The 20,036-nt window shown below is 39.9% G+C and overlaps 1 protein-coding gene across 1 annotated transcript in view; it reads left to right on the plus strand.

Moving 5' to 3' along the window:
• The window catches only part of lig1 (ligase I, DNA, ATP-dependent), a 65,016-nt gene that overhangs the window by 34,873 nt on the left and 10,107 nt on the right, over nt 1-20,036 (plus strand). Inside the window, exons 19-23 of the mRNA XM_006792380.3 lie at nt 3,096-3,206; nt 6,351-6,422; nt 9,663-9,807; nt 10,400-10,482; nt 12,418-12,570. Of these exons, the coding sequence (XP_006792443.2) occupies nt 3,096-3,206; nt 6,351-6,422; nt 9,663-9,807; nt 10,400-10,482; nt 12,418-12,570 (564 nt within the window). The remainder of the gene's footprint in view (nt 1-3,095; nt 3,207-6,350; nt 6,423-9,662; nt 9,808-10,399; nt 10,483-12,417; nt 12,571-20,036) is intronic.

The following is a 20,036-nucleotide window of genomic DNA, read 5'->3' on the forward strand; positions in this document are numbered from 1 at the left end:
TAAATTGTCGATGTGCTTATACTTACTGACAGGTAGTTCTAACTTTTAGACCCAGGAAACTTGTGGGGTGTAAAGGGTTAAACAATAACAATATTTGTATTATATGTTTCACTTAAGACCACTTAATTTACACTAACTTGCTTTATATAACTTCTTGATATCCTCTTTCACATTCAATGCTTTTCAACGGCGGGGAACTCTCACGTCTTTGTGGGTTTAAGTCACAACTAATTAACTTCATCCCTATTCAAATGGTTGAAAGCTGGCTGAGAAGCATTTGCATGATGTTCCTATCTTTCTCTTCTTTCATTCCCTTATATCTCCTTACTGTCAGTTTTCTAGGAGACCCTTTTCACTTCAGACAGCTTGACTCATCAAGCAGGAAACGCTTAGGTGGAACTAACATTAACGGCTGCTCTGGTCCATTAAGTAGTCGAGGAAGCCTTTCCAGTCGGTGTACAGTAACATACCCCGGACCCAGCTCATCTAAGTGGCATAAAACCACCGTTAATGTTATCGATTATAGATTATATTATTATGTGGTTTTCCTGTTTTGACATGTTATATTGTCAGCTATGAAAAAGATCTATAAAAAGTCTAAAAAATCCAAAAAGAAAAGCTAGCAGACTGCTGTGAAAGAGCTTTAGGGATTAATTGTGTTATTTAAAATAAGATTTTTTTCACAATAAGATTAAAGTTATTTGACCTTGTTTAGTTTTAAGATTTTAGAGCTGTTCACATGTTGGTTACATGAACTAGCACACCTCTGCCACATGGGAGGAAAGTAAAATCTCTTTCCTCATCCTGCTGGACAGTAGCTTTTTGCCAACATGACTCAAATGATAGCTCATATCTCACCTCAGTCAATCTAACCTCTGTATCCCATCTTCTCTCATAACATCTGCACTCTAACTTTCCCTCACACCGACTTTCATCTTTCTGATATTTTCCTCCCTTTTTTTTAATAACTTTAAAAGCTACACGGATCTTTGTCTCTCACACTCACCTTATTGCTCTCTCCGTCCACTTCCTTCATGTCTGCCTGTCTAATCATTCCCCGCCTTTCTTCTTCATTACGTCTTGATGATACTTGTTCAATTCTTCGCTACTCCTGGCTCGCTCTCCTTTTTTCCCCCACCTCTCTTTCTCCACTCTTGTCTTATTCAGCCTCTCTTCCTCTCATCTTTTTTAAGCTTTGATACTACCTGTCTGCAATTTCACCTTTCTGGTCTGCCTCTCTGCCACTTATACCTTTCTCCTCTCACTCCCTCTACACTTCTTACGTATTTGCTCTCGCTTTCTCTTCATCGCCTGTCGACGATCTTGACTGGTGCCTTCTCTCACCTTTTTTGTTTTTGCCTTCGGTTTCTTCTCATTCCTGTCTCCCTTCTCACTGTTTCTTTTGCACCATTTTTTCTCCCTTACTTTTAAAACATTTTCTTTAACTTTTTTTTTTGGTTCCTTCCTCCCTTGCTCCTCTTCTTTCACCTTGTTCTCTTTGCACTCCCCTTACCAGCATTTCTTGGATTATTTTCAGACTTTTTCTCCTTCTCTGTCTCTCACCTTTCTTTCTCACCATTATTACCTCCTAAATTGCAAGAAGAAACAGACATAGTGTCAGATTTTGGCATCTTTGCTTGATTATTTGGATGACTCGAGATAGATTTGAGTGATGGCATTGCCTTTCTTTCTTTTGAAGTAATTTTCCTTTTTATGGGTTTGTGAAGTTAATGGTTCATAATTTAAGATGCTGAATTTCTTGCGCTTTGAAAATGGCTCATGTTGGTTATGTGACGTTTTTGTCTCAGAAATTGATTACTGATCATTAATGTGGCAGACAGTTAATTAAAGAAAACGCTTAGATAATCATTTACATTGCCTATCTTGACATTATGATTTCGTGGCAGTGTGTTTGTGTGTGCCAACACACTTGGTGAGCACACTGAGTTAAACTTCAAACTAACTCAGGTTGCCTGCATGGAGAAGATGGTTTGATTAGATTTTACAGCACCTTGCTGCATTATTTTGCATTTCAATAAGGGAAAACCAATTTTCCCCAAGCTACCACAGAGCCTTAAAGTTTCAAATTATGTATTAATATTAATACATTAATATTAATACAGATGCATTAATTAGTAATTAATTCATTACTTAGCCTAATAACCTTATGAGGAGAACTGATTGTGTTTGATATTTCAGACTGTTTGCAAACAAGCTGTTACCTCTAAAGTGTCTGTTACGCTTAGCTTTGATTAGGAGTCTGATTACCTTTCAGATTTCCTTCGCTAATAAGTTCCCAGTCTGATTCAGATTACAGATGTAGACATTTCGAGGTATCCTACAGGTCCTCGAATTGACCAGGAAGTGAGGGATTAAAGCCTCACACACGATTTGGTGGCTCAGCTAATTAGCAGCCGCTCAGTTTGCTCAGTTTGATCTTGGGATTCGGCTGTGATGGTCAATATAATCTGCCCATGAGCTAGACGGTTTATCCGCAGCTTAAACCCTATCAGTGTCTTCCTGCACAGGGAAATAACTATCAGCTGCCAAAGCCTTTAGTTAATGCAGAAATGATAAACAACAAACTGCAGAATGTTTCTGGTGAAGCTTTTGACCAGACGTGGGCGTCCGACCAAAAGAGGGGATGTGCTTAACAGTTTGGAAACTGTCTGAAAAGAAGAAACTTCAGTTATAAGACATGACTGCTCAAGAGTAGCAATAAATGTAGGGCATAAAAAATGTTAATATGCGGTCTTCCAAAGCATTTGGCAACAAATTGGGGGCAGCTGCGGGTCCTGAAACGATCTGAACATGTCTTCGGTATGATTGCCTCTGTATGAGACTCAACTTGGCGCTTTTCAAAGACATGAACAGAGTTTGAATCTCTGAGTTTGTCAGAAGATTGAAAGTCTCATTGAAGTAAATCCAGCCGTCTTCTGTTTGCTACAGCAGATGTTCCCTATATGCAGTCTGGCTTTTTTCCCCTTCATCTATAAAAAATCTTTCTCATCTTTCTCATCTCACTCTTGAGCGCAATCTTTTATCTTTTTGTTTATCTATTTTTGTTTGTTGCTCTGTCATGGTTTTTCACGCAGGTGAAGAAGGACTCTGTTGTATCTTGTGTCCTGGACTCTGAGGCGGTGGCCTGGGATCACGAGAAGAAACAGATCCAGCCCTTCCAGGTCCTCACCACCCGTAAGAGAAAGGTATGGACAGAGCGGGATGTAATAGGGAAGAGGAAAGGGAAATAAAATGGCTGTGGTGTCATAAAGGCAGAGAGTAGGAGATAATGAGAGGAGAAAGGAGGAGGAGTGAAAAGGTTGAAGAGAGAAAACAAGACAGAGATAAAGACTTGAAGGTAGAGTAGAGCGAGATAATAGTGTGAAATGATCCGGCAGACTGAGGGTGATGGACGGAGAAAAAGCAGACAGAACGAGGTGGAGACTGATAAGTAGGAGAAGGAAGAGTCAAATGGATCGAGAAGGGTGGTGGTGGTGGCTGAGATTGCAAATGTCAGCAAGGTGTTTATTCAGTTTTGATCAGACTAACGGCCTCTTTCCACTACACCAATCACATTAGAGTGAAACTGCTCTCTTTACTTTCTCTTTGTATGCATGATGCCACCCTTGTAAATTAGGAAAAGAGAAATGAGGAGGAAAATACAGAGAACATGGTGATGGAAATTGCTGAAAATGATTATCTTGATGACTTTTTCTTTTCCTTTTTCTTTTTTTTTTGGATACTGTTACTGCCACCATGAAACTATGATTATTTGTAATGATGGTTTGATGCACATACTGATTGTTTTGCCCTTCTGGCATTCTGTAACATCTCAACTGCTTCAATACCACAAGCACGCTTCCTGAAATGAAATATTTCTGCTGAGGAGATGAAACCCGATATGCACTAATTAAACATTATTAATGAGCAGAGAGGAAAGTAATGAGGGTGTGAAAAGAAGAATTAAAGAGAGAAAAATCCTTCAGGTTTAAAGATTGCGGTGTTTTTTGTTTTTTTTTAGTCGTTGCTGTTTAATTCTTCCATCCAGTCCTTATCAGATCACTCACAGAAGTTTGGAGAACTGAACCTGCAAGTCACACTTTACAAAATTATCTAATCTGACTATCTTATCTATCTAACTAATAATTACCTGAAGGAAATGTTGATGAAGCTGAGTATGTATTTCATCATGAGCTTCTTGTATGTTGGTGACAGATGGATGAAAGTTAGTTGCAGATGGAATTTGGCACAGATTTGATTTAGTGTCAGTTTGTACTTTAGTACTGACATAAATTGGTAGGTTGATGGGTTACATAGTAGAGGTGGGAATCACCATACATCCCACGATACGATATTATCACAATACTTAACGCACGATACGATATTATTGCAATTTTTTAAAATATTTTGCGATATTCAGATTCTGTACATAAAGGTAAACTTTATGAATATTCATTTTATCTAATAACAAAGTCTCACACTCAGTCTTTCTCTCATTTCAGTTTTATTGTTGACAAACTGAACGGTTTGTATTACAGTCTAGTCCAACTTAACTGAACGCAACCATCTGGTACAATTATAGCTATTCTGAACTATGCAATTTATGAAAACTATGCAGCCCCTTCAGCAACTGAAGAATTTGAAAGTAAATTAAAACAAAATATAATTTTACATTAAATAAAAAAGTTTTAAACTTAATTAAAATAAAACATGTCTTAAATTAAAATAAGTAAACTGTCATGTTTATTGCTGCCAAAAAAAAAAGTTAAACACATTTGGACAGTGAAGGAATGTCAGGATTCTTGCTCAGAAAAAGGATCAACATGCTCTGAAGTCAGAGCATGTTCCAGTCCACAAAAACTTTTTTTGTAACAAAATATCGATTTCTGCTGTCCCTGTATCGATACATTATTAGCAAACAAAATATCACAATACTACACAGTATCGATTTTTTCCCCCACCCCTAGTGGGCAAGTAGGCTTTCGGTACACTGATGTTAATGATCATGATGATCTGTCTAAAACAACAGTAGTTGGCTTGAGAATAAACTTAGGAGGCAAAGTTTATTTGAAGAGTGTTTCATACTTAATACTTGGTATTGATGTTTTCTTTTCACGTATATAAACACATTCGAACAGTGGTTTTTAAACTTTTTAACCTTATTTTGAGATGACTTAAGAATATTTACTTGGAAAGGTTATATACATCTGAAATAAATGATGACTATTAATGAAGTATCCCAAATAGGCAAACAGAGGCTTGTTATCAGAAGCCATCAGTTGAGTCCCAGTTGTTAGTTAAGCGAAGTCAACGCTGACTGATCAGCCTTTTCTAAGTATGGTAGCACAGCTGAAACTGTTTCTGTTGTGCATCAGCCTCTGTGGGTTCAATTACAGTCCAAAAAAAGAATATTTTTTTAAAAGTGGTCAGTGATTTTGTTTTAAGCCTGCCAAAAAACTGAAGATTTCATGCTGCCATGGGCACTGCTCCCTTCTCAAATTCGCACAGTCTAACCAGAATAGAAGGAGAACTGGGAGACCATAATGCACAACTGAGGAAGAGTCTGTAGTCTCAGAAGCCGACACCTCACAGGTCCACAACTGGCAGATTCATTAATGGTAGCCATCTGAGTCAGTCTGTGCCGCATTGCACTTCTTGGCACGTCGCTGCCATCGCAGAAAACTGGGATTGTTTTGAAATCAGGAGTTAAGAATGTGTATTGCTGTGATTGCATGCAAACAAATGCTCCTGAAATCTTCTCTGGAAAGTTGCTTTATTGTGCTACTAGTGGTCAAAAACTGCACAGGGGTACCCTTTAAAATTTTAATGATGCAACCTGATTTCATACATCACTAGTTTGAAACAAGCTAGTATCTAATAAAGAATGGTTTCACAGACAGAGTAATGGATTTGTAAATCGCTTGTGGAGCCTTATCCCCGGAATTCAACATTCCTTGGGTTCCATCAGGGGTGTGCTGGAAGCCCAGTAATAAGGTCGAGTTGGGAAAGTAGAAACCAACAGGGGTAAACAAGGAGTGGAATAAACAGGATGAGGTTCAAGAAAGGTGAGAGTAGGAGAAGCAGAAGAGGTGAGTGAAGTGAGCAGAGGAGCAGGAAGTAATAGGCTGAGAGAGGGCGAACACAACAGGGAGGTGTGACGCTGTTAAGAGGAAGACGGAAAGGCTGGGTGGTTAACTTTCAACGCGAACGGGGAGAGAAATCAAAGAGCTCTTTGTAACAAGTCCCAAGGTTGGATGTAGCGATTTGTGAATAAGATGCGTCTATTTGCATATTTTTGTCAAAGGGAAAAATATTAAAATGTATCCATGTGTGTTGATGTCTCCCTGCAGGATGTGGATGCATCAGAGATCAAAGTCCAAGTGTGTGTGTACGCCTTCGACCTCCTCTACCTCAATGGCGAGGTAAGGCCTAGTGATGATGAAAATTTTTCCCAGAGATCTCTTAAAACGCTCGTTTTCTTTCTTTAAACCGCTGCGCGTGTTTATTGTTTGTGAGTACCCGCGTGCTCGTCGCCCGCCAAGTTGCCAGCATCGTCCCTGAATGCCAATGATGCTGCTTCTGGAGGCCGTAACTACATAATGATTGTAATGCTCATTGTAATTCCAACGGGGTGTGTGTGCGTGTGTGTGGGTAGGTGTGTGCCTGTCTGTCTGAGAGTGTAGTGGGTGGTAACTGTGACTGAGTGTGGGATAGAGTATATGTTTCTATCCAAATAAAGCTTAGTTTTTAAGCACATTTCTTAAGACTGCTAAAGAAAATCCTAATTACTGTTTCCATCTTCCGGTGCCATGTGAGTTTTCCCAAGTGGACAGAAACAAAATTATGTAATTAAAAGACCAATACTGTCTTCTTAAGTTGTGCCATTTCATTGCTACTTCCTCCTAATATGGCATTTATGCAAATGTGATGAATTATTTTTTTCTCTGTATATGCATGCTTTGTCTTCTTTATGGCTGTTGCCCTTTATTTATGAATTTATTTTTTCTTTATCTCTCTCTGCTCGATTAATTGGAAACATCCAATTGCCTTTGCCCTATAGTCCTTGTCATTGCTAACGCTGTTGTTGTCCTGGGAGGGTTTTTTAATGCTATTCACACCAGCTACCTCCCCTGCTAAGGCCTGACCAACCAGCAAGAGCTATTAGTCAGCAGTAGCCACCACACAGGACACCAAGGTCATGTCCTTGGTGCTATTTTTTAAATTATTTATCTACTTTAGGGACCTAATATTACACATACACTGCATATGCTCATTTTGTTGGGTTCATATTTTTAAGGCAAGAATATAAAAGGAGGGAAAATAAATAAATTTGTGGTTTTAACGCATTGGGGTAAACAGATTTGTATGACTCATACAAAGCTTTCTATGAGCACTGGCTGGCAGCCGTACAGCAAACTACTAGTTCAAGTCCAGCTTCATCTGTCTCATTATCCTTCGAGATTTCTCTCCCTTGGTGGATTTGAACTTGCTCTTTTTATAAATCGGTCTTGATTCCATGTAGTGACACAAGTCCTGAGTTTGAACACAAAATACTTCCCGAACTTCAATTTATCACTGGCAACACAGCCTCCATAACTCTTGTGCAGAAAGGAGACAGAAGAACGGCACAGAGAATGAAAAAAAAATAAACTTTGTAAAGAGTCACAGAAATTCTCTCTTTAGAAAAATGTAGAGAATTTTGCAGATATGGCAGATTGGCAGAGGTCAAGAAGCTGTTGACAACTAGGCTAGAACTTCTCGCAATAATGGATAAGAATTAATATGTTGTGTATTTACAGATGGGTATGTTCACTCTTACTGTAAAACATGTACAACCCTGTGGGGCACTGCAGGCATGGCACAGAATGAACTAACTGTAATAATCTACAATTTGCTGATGAATTGTGTTGACCTGCATTTAAGTAAAATTCAAGAATGTTGGAGGGCTTGAACTTTTTTCACCTTCTGAAATTGGGCATGCTAGGAAAAGTTTGAGAACCCCTGGTGTACATGATGAAATGATAGTGAATGTAGCACCAAACTTGGCCCTTTAAAGTCTTCTCCCCCCTCTTGCTCGCTGCTATATATTCTTGCAAAATACCAGGTGCATGTCCAACATCCTCTATGCCAGAGCACACTTCAGCTTTGTATTAATGCATGTCACTGTGTCACAATATGCCAAAGTCCTATTTCAGAGCAATGACACGTATAAAGACAAGAGCATCATTAAGGATTGGCATTGCCTAGCTGTTATGCCAAGCTACTGTCAGAGTGTATAAATCCATGTGCTGCCAACTACAGGCAACTGACACATGTCAAATGACAATATAGATGTAAAATTTACCTCAATTATAATCAAAAATTCAAAAGTAGACATAATGTGAAGATGTTTAAAAATGTAATTCCAGTCAAAATCTGAACTCCTAAGGGTACGATCCCCCCTGCAGCTTCCCACAATCTTTTGGGGTTTCTGGTCAGACAGAAATTGCAGCAGCATTTCAGTGCTGCGACTAAGCTGAATAAAATGAAGCATAAAAAAAACCTTGCAGTGTCATCATTAATTGATGAAACCTGCATCTGTTGACCTTTAATGTATTGTCCTCTTGTCAGTGCTGTATGTGGGTGCTTTGCTGCTTTAGCCAAGTGTTGGCTGACTTGTGATATTTAGGAGAATATGTGGCCTTTTCAGTTATTTTTAACGGATAAATTAAACTCTAGTAGATGGTTAGAATCATCCTCGCAAAGAACGTGTGGAACGAAAGGTTGGCTGTGCCGTAGCGTAGCTTGCACCAAACTCGTTACGTGTCTCTACCTAGAAATGTTGTGAACCAACTTTTGTAAAACAAAATGTAAAATGTAATAGGCTGTAATTATTTTTCATGCTCTTAATGCAAAAGCAGCAGGCTTTTGGTCTGCCAGTATGACATTTCCTTGTTTTCAGAGCTCCACCAATCTGTGCGTAGACGCTTCTGTTTTCTGAGTTGCAGTAATTTCAGTAAAAGCAGTGATTTTCAAATAAAGCTCACACCTGTCACCTCACAGTTTTTTTTTTTGTCAGTCAAATGAATTAAAATAAAAGTTCAGTATCAGTGAAATTCCCCCCGACAAAATATAGTTGTTCAACTTCACTCCACATTTTCCCCTCCCGCAGCCCGCTGACAGCGGCCCCCCAGTTCCCTTACAGGTTGAGGAAAAATTGCAGTAAGCCTCTGTTTATCTCGTATAAGCTTCAATCGCCATTGATTGTGAAAAAGTGCATATATGTAAGTGTAAAAGAAAGTCAATACTGTAGCATAGAACAATCACCGAAGGTGTAATTGCAGAACGTTGCAGGCTGCATCGGCCTCATTGTCTGCACACATTTTGAGTATGAATTGCGCATAAGACTGCATGTTCTGCAGATTTAAGGCTGCTCGTGTGTGTGGCTGTGCGTGCACATGTATACGTGTGGGTGTTTGTATGTGTGCCCAAAGCTGCCGTGGCTGTGTGTCTGTGAGTATACTCTGAGACTGTGTGTTTGTGTATGAGTGGGTAGATGGTTGAGATGGCATTTCATCCTTGTCATCGCAAGGCTCCGAGCTATAGAGAGGAAATGGTTGTAATGATACAGTTTTGCCATTTGTAATTGTGTATGTGTTTCTGTGTGTGTGTGTTGTGTTTAGTCCCTGGTGCGACAGCCATTGTGTCGGCGTCGGGCTCTACTGAGAGAAAGCTTCTCAGAGGTGGAGGGAGAGTTTGTGTTTGCCCGATCCATCGACTCCGACAACACCGACACCATCGCCGAGTTCCTGGAGCAATCTGTCCGAGGTGTGTGTGTGTGTGTGTGTGTGTGTGCGTATACTTGCCGGTTAGATGGAGACAGGCTTTCTTACTTGTTTTCCTTCCTGCTGTCTCTTTGTGTCTCATAACTTTTTTGTGTGTGCACCGACTGTGTACTTTTTTTCCTCGCCTGCTGTCCCTGTGCGTCTTGAACCTTTTTGTGTGTGTGTGTGGGTGTGCTGTGCGAGAGATTCATTTCATTTGTGATTTTGTGCGAGGGCTTTGTGTAGTAGTCGTCCTTTCCCTGCATGCCGTCCCTTTGTTTGGCGTGTGTGTTTGTTGTGTTGTGTGTTTGCATAAGAGAGACAGGACTTGTTAGTTGTGTAATTGAATTTTCTTGCGTTGTGTCTGTCTGGCTCTGTTTACGAGGAAGCACATAGAGCTGTGTTTCCCGTGCGTCTCTTTGAGTTATACGCCGGTGTCCTTGTCCACTGGCTGTCTTTGTGTCCTCAACCTGCTTTTGTTTTGTGTATTTCAAAAGAAAACAAAGACCTTTTATGTATCTGAAAGATAATCTCTTAATTTCCTTTCTGCGTAGCAGGAATCGTGAGTTGGAGTATTAATCTGTTTGTGTGTTTAGAGTCCTGCGAGGGCCTCATGGTGAAGACTCTAGAGAAGGATGCCACCTATGAAATTGCCAAGCGCTCTCATAATTGGCTCAAGGTGTGTGTTTATGTGTGGTGATGCGCTTCAGTTTTGTTACCCATTATTCATTTACATTCACGTCACACACACACACACACACACACTGCCTAACAACGTGGATGTGCACTTACCCTATCATAAGGTTATGACACAAACACACATATATAGAGTGACTATAGAAAGAGCATTCTTTGCTTCATGGTATGCTTGGAAAGCCCCAACATTTGCCAAGTAAAATGCCAAATCGTACTTGATTTAAAGGTAAAGCCTTCAAGGTCATCTTATCTTGCACTCCCCGGAAGACAAGCCCAAAACAAACAACTTTCACAACTTCTTTGTCAAACTGACATGACTTTCAGTCGTTGGATCAGTAATGACGATGAGAGCTAAGACTCTGGCTACAACCCAAGCAATTTTTAAAGGCTTCCACTTGAGGAATCTGCAGTTTTTCAAGCCCACAGGTAATATGTCAGATGTAGAGTACAATCAGAAGCCTGCTGATTTGATATTTGCTGTTTATTTTTGTTTTGTTTATTTGCTTATGCCATCGTGAAGCAGCCATCATCTGTCTTTCCATAATTCAAAAGAATCGCTGCTCCTCCTACTGTACCAGTCAAAATGTACTCAAACTGGAAACACAATGATCACCTAATTGGTCTTCATCCAAAAACAATTATCTTCTAATGAGTCCAAGCTGTGCTCAAGATCACTTTTGCCATTTTACAGGCACTTTCCTCACATAACCTTCATGCACACGATTTACACTTTTACCAAATTCTTACTCCTGATCTTTTTAACAATATTTAATAAAGCTAACATAGCTTGATTCTGTTGGATTTTTCATATTCACCAAACTTACAGAAATGCCAAATTATTTATTAGCACATGTTGCATACAGATGGAGATGAGCATGATCATAGATGAGGTGATCATGTTGGTTGAGACCTTAATATTACTAATTATACTTTTACTATTATACTAATGCCAATAATAACCAATTCCATGAGATGCTAATGAGGAAAATGAGTTACTATGTCACTGATTTATAAGTATGATATTCACATGGATGTGGACTGTGACTTCATCTCTAATGGTGAGATTTTCAATGCCTAGCTCTGTTCAAGTGAAAAGATTAATCAGAAACATGAACTTTGCAGCAGCATCTGTAAGCACTCAGCATACCTAGACAGCCTTCGCTCACCAGATTTGCCTTCTTGAGACTTTTTTGAGACTTCCTTTTCTCCAAAATGATGGTCAAGTTTAACGAGCGACATTTTTAAACACTGGAGAAGTTCCAGTATACGTCATAGAAGCGCAAGAACAAGGGGAGGGAACGGGACTGAAAGAGGGTGATCTCGAAATGCCTTTAACACCAAACTTGTGCAGAGGTGCACGATGAGACAGCCTTGAAGGGAATATCTGCCGAGTCGAAATCACGTTTTCGATTTTCAGCATCAAAGTCTAGGATTTTTTATCCGTACCTGGTATTCTAATTACAGACATTTTTTCCTCAGGTTTCTGCTCAGAAATATAAACACAGATAAGTGTAACAGATTTTGAATTTGTTTTTTTTTTTCTTCTGCACACCAAAGTTGATTACACTGTTGTTTAAAACGGTTTCATCCAAACTGAGTTTGAATTTCTGGAGGACATTTTTAAACTATCAGGTTTTCAACTAATTCACGCAGCATTTAAAAACTGTGACGGTTCATACTGTATAAAAAAACAAAACACATGAACATACCCTCAGGCATTTAATTTATGCACAGATAATTCATACACTCTGGAGTCATAACTGATTACTCATTTAACACTATAATTTTTTTTATTTTATTTTTTTTAAATTGCAGACATTTAAAGTCGCACTTTTTATTTGCCTGTGTTGAACAATGACCAAAACTTGGGGTGATTTATTCATGAATGTATTTCTCGCATGCTGTTATCCTCCCCCAGTTGAAGAAGGACTACTTGGAGGGAGTTGGAGACACAGTGGACCTGTGTGTGATTGGGGCCTATCTAGGGAAAGGAAAAAGGACAGGCACCTATGGGGGCTTCCTGCTGGCTTGTTACGATGAAGAAAATGAAGAGTTCCAGTCTGTCTGCAAGGTATGTGTGTGTTTTTTGTCTTATGTTTATGTAAAAAAAACATAGACACAAACATAGGCATCCTGTAAGGAATATCTGCGCTCTGTAAACATCTTTGAATGGCCTTGCATTCCTGGCGTTCCACATTAAACGTCTCCAGAGACACTTTTTAATATTTTCATCCAGAAAAGTGTGTCAACATTTCCAGGCAGCTGTTGAGTCCTTCAACTCAAAATGTTAATCAGTGTAATTAAATTTTGACCCGTGGATTTTGGTGCATGTAAACGTGTGATGTGTGGGAGGATTGTGAGAAAAGGTCTTTAATAGTGCAGCTAATTTTCTGCTTAAAGATAATTAATTTTGACATATTTTATTGTTTGTCTTCTGTGCAATGCATATTTCACATCTTTGTATTAAGGTGCTCTAGAGTGTGGAGTGTTAATTAAGTGCGAAGGTTTTTCTGTGTGTATGTGTGCTGCTTTTGCCTCTTATGTGTGTGGGAGCTGTGTTTGTGAGTCTGTTTCGTGCTTTGAACTGTCGTGCTTCCCCTCAAATCCGAGTTAGAGGAAAATCGTTGTGTCCCCAAGTGTGGAGGTGTGACTGGATGCATCTTGGAATAAGGTGTAAGCATATATTGGAACATGCGTGACCGCTTCAGTGTGTGTATTTGTACGTGTGTGAGATAATGACAGTGTGAACAAGTCAGAGTATGACTCCAGCACAGAGCATAAATTCAGCTTCTCCTCTGTCCTCCTAAAACCTTTCATCTCCATTTTTTTCAGTCTCTATAACTTTTATGTCTTTATCCGGAGAAAAGGGATTTAGAGAGCAGCGAACACACACACACTCTTTCTACAACATCTACTTACACACATTCACACCTGGGAGCTCATTGGTACAACCGCAGCGTTTACGCTTTTGGCCCATGAGATGCTCCAGTGGAGCCGATGGAGGTTAAAGCGACCGTTAAAGAGCCACGTTAACTATTCGGGCAATGCTGGTAGTTTTCTCTTTTTCAAGCTTTTTCATCTGTAAATGGGGTTCATATTTGAGATCACTATCCTGAGTAAGTACAGCCAGGCAGATGTACAGTGGGGGAAATAATTGTTTGATCCACTGCTAAATTTGTAAGTTTGCTCACTTAAAAAGAAACGAACAGTTTGTGATGTTTGTAGTTGTTATATTTTAATGGGGTGAGAACATCAAACAAAAATCCAGAAAAAAACCACGTAAATGTTATAAATTGATTTGCATGTCAGTGAGTAAAATAGGTATTTTGTCCCCAAGCAAAACATGATTTAGTACTTGGTGTTTGCCTGGGAAAATCTAATTGATTCAGAGAAGGCGAGGGAGGAAGTGCTGTGGTCAGATGAAACCAAAATCAAACTCTGTCGTATTTGGAGGAAGAGAAATGCTGAGTACGGTCCTGAGTATAAACATTGTCCTAACAGACAGGCACGGAGGTGGAAATGTTATGCTTTGGGGCTGTTTTTCTGATAAGGGTACTGGATGGAGCCATGAAAATCTTGGCTGAGAACATCTTTACTTTACCCAGAACACTTTAATGGGTTGTGTAACAATGACCACCATATCGCTTAACACGTTGCTAAGGCAGCAAAGGAAGAAGAAGCACATTAAAGTCACGGAGTGACCTCTGTAAACCTCAATCCTATAGAGAATCTGTGGACAGAGCTGAGGCTTTGATTTGCCAAGCGACAGCCAAGAAGCCTGAAACATTTATAGACTTTCTATAAAGACGAAAGGGCCAAAATCCCTCCACACATGTGTGTAAAGCCACTGACTAACTGCAAGAAACATCTTCCCGCTGTGCTTTCCAACAAGTTTTTTTCCAAAAAGTACTATTTAGTTTGGGAATCAAATGCTTATTTGAGTCAGTGATGTGCAAATCAATTTATGACTTTTATGTAATGGGTTTTATTTTCTAGATTTTTGGTTGGTAGTCTCTCTATTTATTAAAATGAAACTACCATAAAAATTAAAGACCATTCATTTCTTTGTAAATTGAACAGTTACAAATTCGGCAGTGGGTGAAATAATTATTTCCCAAGCTGTGGATAACAAAAGATGGAGTGAAAATTGTAGAAGAAGTCTGGTTTTTAGCGCTTCATTGATTTTTATATCTTTTCTTTTGCTCGTGTTGATTTTATCTGTAGTGCTTGAAAATCCTTCATTTTTAGGAGATTTTTTCAGTACATTGTCAGTAATTCTTTATTTTAGTTTTCCAGTTCAAAGATCCAAATGTCCAAAATGCTGAATGAGCCACAGAGGTGACAGGTTTACAACTATCCTGTCAGCTTGGCCTGCAGCGTCCAGTCTTGCTCATATGTTTTAATCCTCCCAACTCTTACTCTCACTTGTTCAGAGTTTGGCTAATTTCAGATCAGATAAAATCTCCAACTGTGAATTGCACTTGCCCCCATTTTATTTGAGCTCATTTATGTGAAGAACAAACAATTACATCTATGGCTTCTCTTAACAGAAGGAGAGGTACAACACACATTGTATGAGATATCATGCCCTTGTGTGTCCTGGCTGAAGAAACCTGTATTCACACCTTTGACCTGTGATGACATGCGTTCATATAGCCCCTCTCGTCAATCATCCCTCAGTTCAATAGCTGCTCTTCACCAAGCCAAGCTGCGGGGCGGAGGAAACTTGTGTTGGACCTCGTTCCTCTCCTTCAGGAAACAGAAGTTACAAACGTAACTGTTTGTTCCCTTTCAGCTGATTCACTCTGTACAACACATATAGTATGGGACATATATACATGCCCTGCAGAGCAGCCACTGAACTGGAGTTGGACCACCAGCATCTTAAGGACAGCATGAGCTGTAATGTACAAACGATAAAACCAAACAAAAGCGTGCGGTGATGCCCCACTAGCTGCAGCACAAATATCACCTACAGTTACAGATTTAAAAAGAGCCTATGAGTTTGCCCTGGTAGAATGAGCTCCTATACCCTGGGGTGAAGCGAGACCCTTGGTGCTGTACGCCAGTGAGAGAGCTTCTGTAATCCAGTGGGACAGCCTCTGTTTACACAGAGCTCTACCTCTGGCTAGATACGCAAAGCATGAGCTCGATGAATCCAGCTGTGATGCGGAGAATCTGTTGTGCTTAGACAGCAGTGTTGCAGGGCCACCGGCACCATGGTCTTGGGACAGGGCCAGATAAGCAGCCAGGGACGGCTCCGTGTATCGTCCATAGTGACCGGTGAGGATCACTGTTGTGCATAGAGAAACAGCGTCTCAGAGGACATGAGAGAAGAGTAGATTTCGGCTTTCCTTGCTTCTGTTTAGCATCCATACCAAAACGCAAAGCAAAGCACTGCACAGGAAGACTCTAAATTGGCGCCTTGCGGGCAAACTACACACCAACTGTGCGGTGGAAGCTAACACCAACAGGGTTAGTTAAACTAACTTAAAGCAGTCAGACAACAGAGATAACTAGGAGTAGATAGTTAGCCCAACTCAGTAGAAATGTTTTTAGCGAGATGAAGAGGATAAGAACTGAGGGATGACTGTGATGACATGGGGTATATGTGTAGGCGGGGCCATAAGCATGCTATCACAGGTCATCCACTTTAAAGGCATTAATACAGGTTTCTTCAGCCAGGACACACGGGGGCGTGATGTCCCATACGATATGTGCTGTACTGACTAAATTCTCTGACATGCAACTTGGCAGTTACACTTTGTGCTTTTCTAAAGTCATGTTGGAGCATCACCTCCTCCATGCACAGTAACTTTAAAAATACATGGGGACAGTCTTCAAAAGCCAGAGCCAAAAACTGTATAACGAAGTTGCAAGCTGACTGACTGATGTTTTGGCACTTATTGGGCCACTTGTTATTTTTCAGGCTTGGAAACAATTTGGACTTTGTAGGCAGTGTCATTCATTTTCCATTTTTATTCATGTTGACACATAAAACGGAAAGAAAGATGTAAGTGTTGCTGACACTCTCACAGACGTAAAGGATTAACAAAGCCAATGTTTTCTGGACAGATGCCTTTTTTTCATTAACAGTAAATTTCAGCAAAAGTTCTCAAAGACGAAGGGCGTCATTTAAACCATGTTTACAGAGAAGGCCCTTCAGTTGACCGAGGCAGTCAGGCATTACTTTAGGTCACCTGTGTTTACAGGGTCTTTAGAAAGTCTTAAAATGACTTTAACAAGTAATCAAAAGGCCTAAAGATTATTAAACTGACTTAAATTTTTTAGGTCACCATGAGAATTTTCACAACTCATTGGCACTATTCTTGCCTCAAGGACACATTAGATCACATATAGCTGCATTGTTGACTTATTTTTAGGCTCCACTTCAGAAGGAAATTACCAAATCAATCAAATGACTCATTTAGCTCTTTGGTGAACAAGTGTATTGATATCAGCCTAACCAACACCAAGAGAAGTGGGGGTATTGCCAGTGGTGCAGCACCTGCAATTGCAAAAGGAAAACTGGGGGTAAAATAAATAAAGGTACTTTTTGTTTCCCCCTTATAAAAGCATCATGGTTAAATGACGTTACTGGACATCCCTAGAAGTGGTGCATTTTTCAAAATTAGCTATCAGCCAGTACCTCTCACTAGCTAAATGTCCTCATCGACATTTATCGCCTAAACTTCTGAGCACCAAGTCACATTTAGAGTATTATAACCTGCACCCAGATGAAGGTCAGGCTTTGGCTTATGAGCTGCCGCTGTGCAGTTTAATATTGTAATCAAGCAGTAATTTCACAGTTCTGCCTTTGTTACCAAAAGGGTACTTATAAATTTGGCTCCATATTTTGATAGGTTTTGGTCAGCAGTGCACAAATAGTTTTATTGTATGTCTTCACTGCTTCGTCGTAACAAACCTCATAGTATGACTGATGTGTGTGTCCGTCGTGTGCAGTTTACTTAGTGTTCTGTTGTGTGCAAGCCGCTGTATTTTTTTCTTGGCTGTTCTGAGCGGTTCAGTTCAGTTTCGGGTGTTCATTCGTGTCTGCTGGTTGCAGGACTGACAACCTTTGTAACACACTACAGCACCCTCACCTTCAAGGCCCTTCCCACGGCTCTAAGCGAAGTGTCTGACTGTAAAACAGTCTTAACATTTTTCCTGATTTCTTTTCCGCTCATTTCCAACTTCTTTAAAGGGCATTTAGCTTTTAAAGGCTTTTTGTTGTTTAAGATGACCAACTTTAACTGTGGTTAAGCTAGACTTGTAGTCAAGACCGCCTAAACCAAGACCAAGAGGGTATCGAGACCAAGACAAGACCAAGATCGGTCTCGAGACCATCTTATTAGATGGGTCTGAAAGTCGTGTAACGTGTTGAACTTGCATTGAGCGGCACTCAACTCCTGCAGTTTTGTACAATGAAAGAAAAAAAATACTTCAGATCCTGTTTCCTGTCTAAACGTCTCACGTGGACAGCTATGTTCAGTAAAATTGGAGTGTACATACTTTTTCACATGTGTATGAGATGAGTGAGCACATGGAAGCACGCCGTTAATCTTTTCTGCAGTTGTCAGTGTGTGCCATGTGACTGCAGCATCCACTTCTCCTGTGTGCTGCACTCATCTTCCCTTTGCTCTCCAGTGTCAGCTAAACAACAAAGGAATAAATGTTTTGTCTTTGACATTGTACACTTCAGTAACCCTCTCTGTAGCCGAAAGCAGAATCTAAACCACATTTCCATCTCCCAAATGTAATTTCACCTGTATGTCCTGTGAAGTGTCCTTGAGTGAGCAGCAGATTTGGGAGCAGTGCTGCTGCTGTGGACACACAGTTCACACAGGCTGCTGTCACAGAGAAGAAAAAGGGACACTAATGAAATGGAAGGTGACAGCTGAGAGATACATTTAGCTATTTACAGTCATTTAAATGATTAAAACAAGTGCTTGTAAAGTAATTGTGCACAATGAGAAACCAGCACTTATACATAGTTAAGACTGACTCAGTGGTAATTTGTTAATGACCAGTACTGAAATACTGTAGTATTGAGGACTTTCACAGAGGAAAACAAGATCTAAATCTCAGTCTTCTCCACTTTATGTCGACAGTTTATTAATGTACATCGAAGCCAGTGGTTTGCCTTTAATCTGCTAGGTTTTTCTAACAAATACTGGTAGTTATGTCAACACGCATCTCATTAAATGATTGTTTGTTGAGCCTGTTCTCTGTGAGCCCATTAAAATACATTAGAAGTGTATTTATAGTTTGCAGTCTTTGGCAGGAGCTTGATATTAGGCAGGCAGGAATGACTCAGAGCAGCAAGCTGAGAGGTTTTCGTCAAAATAGAAAAATAAGAAAGCATATTGGAAAAGAAAAGTGCTGCCAAACAAATAGGACCTGAGCCACACAACCTTTTCTCCACCATGAAGAAATTAAAAACACACGCACACACGCACACACACCTCACAAACGCAAAATTCCCACATACGGGAGAAAGAAAATAGGCGTGCAAAGCGTGCAAGAGACGAGGACATTCATGCACAGCTGTCAATGTTTAGTTTTGGATCCATTTTTATTAGTTTCAGTGTTTGTTTGTTACTAATAGTAATATTAGGGCTAGTGGTCAGGGGCAGGATTTAGACCATGTATTAAAAATACAAACATTTTGTAAAAGCTTTTGACATACAGTCGGTCTCAATGAACCGATGCCTCCTCGGGCATGTTTGGCAAGGCTAAAACGAAATAAAACCCATAGATTTCCATCTATTAACTCTGAGCTATTCAGTCCATCACAGGGCAAATGTGGATACAACCACATGCACCCACATTCTCACAGATGGTCACATAAGATATATTAACTTTCCAAGCATGTCTTTGTGGGAGGAAACCACAGGGAACCCATTCAGCCACAGTGAGTGCTCCATACTCTCCTGAATTGGATGGGGCATTCCCAAGCAGTCACTTGAATCAGGAATTTTCTTGCTGTGACCGTGCTAAGTGCTTGTCCATGTTGCTGTTCATGTACTTCATTTCCACCTAAGTCAATTTTTTTTTATCTTCTTTGCTTGGTTTTTGTCAAGTTTTAATTAAATATATTTTTTAAATTTGCAACATAGTGAGTCAGTGGGCTTGCAATGAAGCTCACACTGATCTCCCTGTGTTTTGAGTTATAAAACCAAAAATTAAATCATCAAATTAAGAGTGTTTGCATAATGTAGTGGTTTAAACATTTATCTAACAAACAAATCCCACTGTGGTTGTGTCAGGAAGGGCATCCAGCATAACAAGCGGACAAATCAAACATGTGGACCTGGCTGTGGTCATCAAGAAAAGGAAGCTCAGCCCAGAACTACCAAAATAGAATAATTTATGTTGCTTTGTTGTTGTTGTAGTGTTAAAAAATGTGAATGTTTGTGAGCATTGCTGTTTGCTTTTGTTAACTTGCGCACATACCCTTGTATTGATTGGATTAAGCTGCTGGGAGACTCTGATTATCCACAAAACAGACTAGTTGTACAGTAATTAGCTTACCTC

The sequence above is a fragment of the Neolamprologus brichardi genome, chromosome 18 (genome assembly GCF_056152115.1).
Source record: "Neolamprologus brichardi isolate AB-2024 chromosome 18, ASM5615211v1, whole genome shotgun sequence".
In the NCBI taxonomy this organism is placed as follows: Eukaryota; Metazoa; Chordata; class Actinopteri; order Cichliformes; family Cichlidae; genus Neolamprologus; species Neolamprologus brichardi.